The sequence below is a fragment of the Vicugna pacos genome, chromosome 16 (assembly GCF_048564905.1).
Source record: "Vicugna pacos chromosome 16, VicPac4, whole genome shotgun sequence".
Classification (NCBI taxonomy): Eukaryota; Metazoa; Chordata; class Mammalia; order Artiodactyla; family Camelidae; genus Vicugna; species Vicugna pacos.
In genome coordinates, this window is record NC_133002.1 from 46239243 (window position 1) to 46248118 (window position 8876).

An 8876-nucleotide genomic window follows, 5' to 3' on the forward strand; every position below is an offset into this window, starting at 1 on the left:
GCGCTGAGCTGGTCCCTGCGGACAAGGCTACAGAGGAAGAGGGAGCGAGTCCCAAAGGAGGGCACCAGGACAGGAGGGAGGAGAAGATGCCTGTGCATCTTGAGGCCTGAGCAGAGGGCACTGGTCAGAGTGAAGATGGGCAGAAGCAGGACAGAGGCATCCAGGGCTGGAGCACACTTGCTGGGAGGCTGGGAGCTCCAAAAGCCCAGACATCAATGTCAGGTCCCGAAGAAAGACCCAGGAGAATCGTAGGGGCCAGGAGGGTCTTAGGGGCTGGCCAGCCGGGGTTGGGTGGGGTAGGCCAGACTCACAGCTGTCCAGATGTGGGTGAGAGATAACTCTGTTTACTGGGCACCCAGCAGGAGCAGGGCGGGGTGGTGGGAAGGGGCTCCCAGGGCCCATGGGGCAGGCAGATTAGGAGGCGGGGGCATGAGTCAGGGGTTTGGGAGCTGCCCCCAGGGCGCGGGAGCAAGGACCTAGTGCTGTTAGAGCGGGTGTGCGCTCAGCTGGTCACAGAGGCCACCGGTGGCTGCAGGAGTTTGCTGAGGACTCCAAGGCTTGTGAGCAGGTAAGCAGGGCAGGGAGGGGCTGGGGTGGTCCTCAGGTGCCTGTCTGGAGAGTTTCAGCAGGTGCCTAACCTGAATCTGTGCCCAAGTGGGCATGGGGGCCAGACCTTGAGGAGGGGTGTGGGTGGGTGGGGTGAGACTGTTACAACGGATGCTGTTCCCCCTAAGGGCACAGGCCCAGCAGCGCCTGCAGCTGGGGCGAGTGGGGCGGCAGGTGTGAGGGAAAGGAGGCTGGCACGAGGCAGCGAGGTGTGTGGCTGCTGTGTGAGTGTGTGTACATGTGGGGTAAATCCCATCCCCTCCAGGTGCGGGTCCTTGTCAGGCGCCTACTCACCAGACCCTCGGATTCCACAGGCTCAGGTCTTCACCCTCCACCCAGCCCTCTCTTTCCTCCATGTATGGGATCGCCAGGCCACCCCATCTCCCTCCTGGGAGGGAAGTTTTCAGCTGACGCTGCTTCTCACTTGAGACACTTCCAGGGAGGCTACCAGGGAAACCTGGCACTGTCCCTGTCCTAGGGAGTGTTTGGAGGAAAAAGGGGAGTCTCCCACCACCCATGGATCTCAAAGCACTTATGCTAATTCCAAGGGAACTGAAGGAAAATCAGAAGGGGATGAAGACAATAAGTGTGACCTTGATCCCCAGTAGCGGTGATAATGCTGGCAAACACGTACATAGACTTCCTTATGTGCCGGCCACTCGTCTAAGTGCTTCATGTATGTGACCTTACCTAATACAACAGCAGGTCTATGAGGAAGGTGTCATCATGATTACTCCACTTTACAGATGAGAAAACTGAGGTACAGAGAGGTTGAGTCACTTACTCGAGGCCACACAGTAAGTGGCAGGGCTGGGACTTGAGCCCGGGCAGTCTGGCTGCAGAGTTCATGCGCTTAGACACGAACACTAAACCAGCCCCTAGCGATTTTCTCTTCCTGGAGGCAACTCAGTGCAATGGTTAGAGGTGTAGCTGGATTCAGATAGATCAGGGTTTAATCCTGCCTCTGAGACCTACCAGCTAGGGAAGCAAAGCAGGTAAACCTCTCTGAACCTCAGCCGTCTCCTCTGTAAGCGAGGCTAATGACATTACTCACTGCATGGAGTGGTTTGGGGCTTATGAGATAAGACAGCGCAGCTCCGAGCAGTGTGGGGGCGATTACACAAAGGTGATGCTATGCCACCAGGGAGCCCTCCCCATCATCTGGTCACCCCTCCCCCCCGGCCTCTTCCAGCTGTGCTCCACCTCCTGGGCTCCAGATGCCCTGCTCCCCCTTATCTGCCTGGCCCTGCTTGGCAGACTGGCCAGGTGTTTGGTGCGCTTCCAGAAGCAGGGCAGCCATCGGGGTCCAGCCTCTTATCAGTGCCAGCAGAGCACAGCCTGGAGCTGAGGGGAGGATGGGCCTGGTGGGGGCAGCAATCTGGGTCATGGGTGCACCCACTATGGCCCCAGCGGAGCTCCAGGCACCTCTGATCTCCCCTCTTCTCTCTCACTGATGTCTAGGAACCTCAGTGGGAAGAACTCCCGTTGTACAGACAGGGTGACCGAGCCCTAGAGAGAGGCTGGCAGCTGCCCACGGCCGTTTGGCCACTCAGTGGCGGAGAGGCAGCCTGGATCACTGGCTCTCTGGCTCTGGAGGGCCCCTCTGCCCCTCTCCCCTCTCACACGGGAAACTAAGACTACAGTGCCAGCCCATGGGGAGCCATGTTTCCCACCTCAGGCTCCAAACTGGGAAGGCGGCTAGGGATCTGAGGCTGAGAGAAGGAGAAAGGGGAATAAAGATGGGAGAAATGGAGGCAGAAGAACCTGGAGGAAGGGGACAGGGAGGGACAGAAGAGGAGGAGAAAAAAGGTGCATGACCCAAGTCCTCACAGGGCAAGTCCCCATCCTCAGGTACACCCCATCCTCAGGCTCTAGGGACCCCCCATGGCCACCACTTGCCCTACAACCATCCTAAGGCAGGGACTCCTGCCTTTCTCAGTTTGGTGGGGCTCGCTCATGCCCCTCTCTCTGTCTCTAAGGACTGCAGGGCCATCCAGTCCTCAGAAAGAAAGTTCTCTATGCGGTTCCTTCCATACAAACTCCCTGCCCTTTTTATCCCACAATGCCCAGCCCTGTCTTTTCTGCACCTTTGCCCATCATTTCTCACATCCCAGCTACCCTCCCCCACCTCTCAGCCCTTCAGATCCCAGCATCTCTTCCTCCAGAGACACTCCATCCCCAACCCCACAGAGTCCTGCTCTTCCTCCTGCCAGACACATCCTGGGCACCCAGCACAGTCTTCTCACTGTTGTGTTTGTCTGGGGCACATGTGACCTCCTGAACCTCTGAGCCTGTCACGTGGTCCCGGCTCGTGTCCCCAGTCAGGGCTGCGAGCTTCTGGAGAGAAGGAACAGTGTCTTGTTCATCTCAGCCTCCCAGGCTCAGCACCACGCCAGTGGGCACGTTGGTCAGCCTGAACCAAATCCCTGTCGCTACAATGCCCTGTGCTGCCTTGGGTGAAGGGGAGAAGAAAGTCTCTCCATACCAGTCTGTGCTCCCCTTGGGCGGGTCCTCACGTTCCTGGGGTGGGCGTAACTTCCTGTAGAGGCACAACTGAGAAAACAGGCCCAGGGTGCCAAGGTCTCCTGGCTGGGTCCTAGTCATCCTGGCTCCCAGGCCCAGAGCCGCAAGCCTGCATGGGGGGGCCATTCATACCATCTTTCAACACATATCTATTGAGCACCTACTATGTGGCAACCATTCTGCTAGCAGTGGGGGGTCCAGTGAGGACTGAGATGTGCAGGCTCTTAGTGCTCCTGTGGCTTCTCTTCTAGAGGCATCGTCAAACCGCATGTACACAAATGAATCAAGAAATCAGAAAATGACACATTGGGTCAGTGACTGCGAGGGTGGTCAGGAAAAGATGACATATGAGCTGAGATGTGGAAGGGCTAAAGTGTGGGGAGGGGCATCCAGGATGTGGACAACTGCACATGCAAAGGCCCTGGGGCAGGAGAGGGGTTGGAAGGAGGCTAGTGGAATAGGTGGTGAGAAAGCAAGAGATGGAGTTCAAGGTGGGCTGAACAGCCAAGTGTCCTTTTACTTGCATTGCCCCATCTCTCCCGGCCCCTGTACACCTGCCCTCACACCTACATAGAAATCCAGCTCCTTGGCCCAACCCCACCCACACTGCCTTCCTCTGACCCTATTGTCTCCCAACATCTGGGATCCCCCTACTCAAATGCAGCCCCCTCTGGGGGAGGACCAGGACACCCCAGGCTGCCCTGTGCATCACCCAGTCTGTGCTCTTCCCCCGCAGGGACCGCAGTGCGGGTTATGCTGGGGGCTCAGATCACTGCTGACAACTGAACAATCAGGACCATGGTTGATTTGCGGGTGAGTCTTCGGTGGCATCTGCAGGGCTCCTACCTGGGGGCTCTGGGAACCCAGCCCTGAACCCCTACCGCCACGAGGACTTGGGAAGCCCCTGACAGCCCAGCCATGATGGCCACTTCCCACAGGAATCAGACCTGGAGGAGGTTCTAGGGCTGAAGGACTATGAAGACCGACGTGTTCCCATCCTTCAGGTGAAGAAGCCAGGTGAGCCCCACCTCCCTCTCTCTGCCAGAATAAGCTCCTGAACCCCGAACAGATACTAGCAGGGAACTTGTCCTCCCCTTCTCTGCACTCCCCACCCACCCAGCCCCAGGGCCAGTTCTCCCACAATCCTGGCTGATTGAAGGATAAACAGTTTTGTTTGAAATGATCACAAGAGGTGACTAGGGCGGGGGCAGGGGGGCGACCAGTCACCCTTCTCTGTGCCCCTTAGATTTATTTGCAAGAGGGCAGCCAGGCCTGTCTGGGACAAGGGCATGAGTCCACATGCCACCCACCCCCATCCAATGCCAGTTTCTAGGCCAGGCACTGGGGCTGTTCTGGGAACTTTGATCTGTTTGGAGTCCTGAGAAATGGGGGGCCCATGGGGACCCTCAGGGCAGAGAGGCATCAGGAAACCTTCCTGGGCCTGCCCAAGGTCTCAAATGGCACCCCAGGAGGGCACCTGTTTACTGTCAACAGGACTTAAGTGCTGGCAAGTGGTATTGGAGATAAGAGGCCCCTCTGGGAAATGAGGGCTGGGGGTGTGGGGGCCATAAAAGGCCAGATCCCACCCTGGCACCTGGAGCTCAGCCTGGGGGCAGTGAGCGCTACTGGGCTGGGTGGACTGTTGAGGCAGGTGGGAAGAAGCAAGGGAATCTGGTCCCAGAAGGTAGCAGGAGAGGGAGGAGATCCTGGGAAAATCCTGAGAATTACCATTCAGGACTCCCCAGTCACCCTGGAGATGACACCCCTCGTCACTCCTGAGGATGAGCCCCAGGGGTCTTCCACGGGGCCAGGCTGGGCCAAGAACAGGCAGGAGACACAGCGCACTGACCGACAGGGGTGGGGTGGGGCGCCAGGGTCCCAGCCAGGGTGGTGGGCAGGAGAGAGGCGTCATTCCCTTAAGTCTCCCAGGCTCCTGGTGGGTGGAGCAGGAGGGTCTTAGGGAGGGACATCTTCTGGGTACAGCACTAATCAGTCTCGGGGTTTTCAGCTCTGCCCACCAGGCGGTCATCCACAGACTACCACAGCACAAGGAATGGAGACACTCATGAGGTGAGCACCCCAGGCTCCCCCGATTCCCTTTCCTGTGCTGCCCTTGGGACCCAGCATTCTACCAGGGGAAGGGAGAAGCAGAGGGATCCGACAGCTTCAGGACCAGAGAGACCCCTCAAACAGGCAGAGAAGGAGCGGGCATCCTGGGAAGTAGGTAGAGGAGGACAGCTCCCATTGAGGGGTGAGCCCTGGACCCCGCTTCCACTGATGGTGGAGCTCCATGGACAGAGAGAAACTGGCTGCTGGAGGTCCCTGGCCTTGGCTGGGCTGTCAGGTGCTCCCTGGGGAGCATAGAATTAAATACAAGCTCTCCTGGGCCCAGGCCACACAGACCCCCCCCTGTCCTCACTAAGCACCAGACTGCCTAGCTGGGTAGATACTGGGTCTGCCCTCATCTAGGCCCGTGGGACTGGTCCCCTGGTCCCAAGCAGACCAAGGGCATGTGAGCCCAGGCAACAGTCTTGGAGGGAAGAGACTGACCTGTCACCCCAAAGGCTTGCCTCTCCTTTCCCTTTTGTGCCCACTCTAGCCTCTCTTTTGGTCTGGAGTTTCTTCAAACGCTTCTAAAAATGTGGTGAGGGGCCTGATCAGGAAGTTGGGGAACAGCCAGAGGTTGGGACCATACTGACAAGACCCTCAAGCATCTCCCGCATGTCACACCTCACTCCACACCCCCAGGCTGCAGCTCCTGACAGTCCCCTCGGAGCTCAGGGTCTGTCCCAAGTGCTCCTGGACCCTGGGCCTCTGACAGACATCTCTCAGAGTCTACTGAGGGTCCACCATGCCGTGGGCTCCCAGTCTCCCCACAGCCCTGCCCTGGGCCTGATGGACTAATTCTGGCCTGTGGAGCTGCAGGTGTATGTGGAGCTGCGGGAACTGGTGATGGATGAAAAGAACCAGGAGCTGCAGTGGATGGAGGAAGCACGCTGGCTGCAGATGGAGGAGAACCGGGGGAAGGATGGAACCTGGGGCCACCCACACGTGTCTTACCTCACCTTCTGGAGCCTCTTTGAGCTGCAGAAAGCCTTCGCCAAGGGTGAGTGAGCCCCACTGGGCCCCTCTGCGTGCATCTCCCTCAGGGGAGGTTGGGGGAGGAGGAGGGCCAGGCCCAGTCGTCCAGCTCACCTTCCACTGCTTGCAGGTACTGTCCTCCTGGACCTGCCAGAGAAATCCCTGGCTGGGGTGGTCAACCAGCTGCTGGACAGGTTTATCATCGACGGGCAGATCCGTCGTCAGGACCGAGAAAAGCTGCTGCGGACCTTGCTGCTCAAACACAGGTGCCCCTGCCTGCCAGGGCCTGGACTTCACACCCACAGGGCCCAGCTCCCCATTCACCTGCCCCAAGCTCTCCCTGAGTGTCCAGATGGCCCCTCCCCCACCAGCCTGGGGCCCACTTTTCTCCCATGATGGATCATGCCTCTGACACCTCTCGAGCTGTGGCCATGTCTCCAGGCTCTTATCTGGGGGACACTGGTCCCCAGGAGGGCAGACTCTCCAGGCCCTTCTCTTTATCCATCCTCCTGGCTCCACTAGTTACTCCAGACTGAGTCCACCTGCTCTCATCCACCACATCCTTCAGAGGAGGCTGACCCTGGGCCTCTCTAGTCTGGTCACTGGGAAGTCCATTTGATCCCTCCCACCACCATGTCTACTTTGCTGAGAGCCCGGCCTCAACAGCCTGCTCAGCGCATGCCCGCTGTGTGTCCTGCAGCCACGCCAGAGACATCGAGGCCCTGGGGGGCGTGAAACCTGCGATCTTGACTAGCTCTGGAGACCCTTCGCAGCCTCTGCTCCCACAACGTCCCTCGCTAGAGGCACAGCTCTTCTGTGAACAGGTGAGGCTGTACCAGGGGCGTGTGGGGAGAATGGGAAAGCCCTCAAATTGAACGTGGTTAGAAATGACAGTGCGTACTGAGCCATAAAAAAGAATAAAATAATGCCATTTGCAGCAATATGGGTGGACCTGGAGATCATCATTCTAAGTGAAATAAGCCAGAAAGAGAAAGAAAAATATCATAGGATATCACTTATATGTGCAATCTAAAAAAGCAAGCAAGCAAGGAAGAAAGAAAGAAAGAAAAGGACACAAATGAAATTATTTACAAAACAGAATCAGACTCATAGACATAGAAAACAAACTTATGGCTACCCAGGGAGAAAGAAGGTGGGGAAGGATAAGATTTGCGGGTACTAACTACTGTATATAGAATAGATAAACAACAGGTTTCTGCTGTACAGCACAGGGAACTATAGTCAGTATCTTGTAGTAACCTATAATGAAAAAGTGTATGAAAGGAATATATGTACATATGTGTATGACTGAAACATTATGCTGTGTACCAGAAACTGACAAATTGTAAATTGACTATATTTCAATTAAAAAAAAAAAAGAAATGAGAGTGGGAAGGGGAGGGAGCAGGATACTCTTGCCGCTCAGGTCCAGAGTGGGTGGAGGACTCCCCTCACCACCCTCCTTCCAACAGGGAGAGGGGATCACAGAACGGTACCCGCCACCTGGAATTCTGGAAAAGATTCTGCAGAATTCAGAGACCACCCTGGTGCTAGTGGGTAAGTGGCAAGTACCTCCATCCCTCACCCCTGCTCCTCCCCTGCTACTACCTCACACCCTGGTCCTGCCTGCTTCTCCCTAAACCCAGACCCCAGCAGCAGCGCCCCCCTCCTCAGCCTGGCCTGACCACCGCACCTCCTCTGCCCCCAACAGGCCGCGTAGACTTCCTGGAGCGGCCTGTGCTGGGCTTCGTGAGGCTCAAGGACCCTATGCAGCTGGAGCCAAAGCAGGAGAAGCTGGGCCAGCCGGCAGTGCCCGTGCGCTTCCTCTTCGTGTTGCTGGGACCTGAGGCCCCCAACATGGACTACACCCAGCTGGGTCGGGCCGCTGCCACCCTCATGTCAGAGAGGGTGAGCAGGGGTGGGTGAGGGCTGGGGAGCCCGGACGCTGGGCCCTGTCTCTGGCCTGGGTCACTTTAAACTTTGCTAGTTTGGCATGTTCAGTCTGCTCTAGCTGCTCCTATGCTGTGTGGCCAGGGTAGTCCCGGCCTCTGTAGTCTGGCCCAGCCCTGCCTGACCTGGCCTGGTCTGCTCTAGTCCCATCTGACCTGCTACAAGCCACCTGGTTTGCTTCAGTTCTTTCTGCTTCCCCACTCAGGGCCCCGTCTGCCTCCCCAAAGCCTCTTCCTAGGGGAGGGTAGACTGGTGGGGGGCTGGTAACGCAGTTCCTAGAAGGAAGGAGCTAGTGAGAGGGTTCTGGTCCCCAGAGGCCCTGGCTAGGGACTCCTGGATCCTTTTGTGGAGCAGACCCGAGTGGCCCTGACCTTCTTTCCTGCCCCCAGGTGTTCCGCACTGAAGCATACCTGGCCCAGAGCAAGAAGAAGCTGGTGCATTCTCTGGAAAGCTTCCTAAACTGCAGTCTGGTGCTGCCTCCCTCAGAGGCCTCCCTCTAACAAGCAATTTGCTAACCTATTCATGATCAACTTAATTCATTTGAAGTTTATTTTTGAGGTGCTAGGGAAGGTTTAAATTTGCCAAAGCTAAAATAGTCCTCATTAACTACTAAAGTGTTACATTTCTGGAGTCGCTCTTGAATGTCTTGGGTTTAACAAGGATTCTCCAGTCCGGGTGGTCAGAACTGGGCTACATCCTAGCCTTCTGTCAGCTCT

General features: G+C 57.1%; 1 protein-coding gene across 1 annotated transcript; it reads left to right on the forward strand.

Annotated features, from left to right (window-relative positions):
- The first annotated feature begins 461 nt into the window (after window positions 1-461).
- LOC102528593 (band 3 anion transport protein-like) lies at window positions 462-8674 on the forward strand. The gene is made up of 10 exons (XM_072940057.1): window positions 462-568; window positions 3866-3942; window positions 4068-4146; window positions 5138-5199; window positions 6055-6235; window positions 6341-6476; window positions 6911-7034; window positions 7683-7767; window positions 7922-8118; window positions 8550-8674. The coding sequence occupies exons 2-10, from the start codon at window positions 3928-3930 to the stop codon at window positions 8658-8660; spliced, it is 990 nt and encodes a 329-aa protein (XP_072796158.1). The 5' UTR covers window positions 462-568; window positions 3866-3927; the 3' UTR covers window positions 8661-8674.
- The last annotated feature ends 202 nt before the right edge of the window (window positions 8675-8876 follow it).

Bases quoted from the DNA above. Each gene is read 5' to 3' on its own strand.
- LOC102528593 (XM_072940057.1), top strand. The intron at 6,477-6,910 runs GTGCCCCTGCCT...TGTGTCCTGCAG, and splicing joins ACCTTGCTGCTCAAACACAG to CCACGCCAGAGACATCGAGG. The intron at 7,035-7,682 runs GTGAGGCTGTAC...TCCTTCCAACAG, and splicing joins CACAGCTCTTCTGTGAACAG to GGAGAGGGGATCACAGAACG.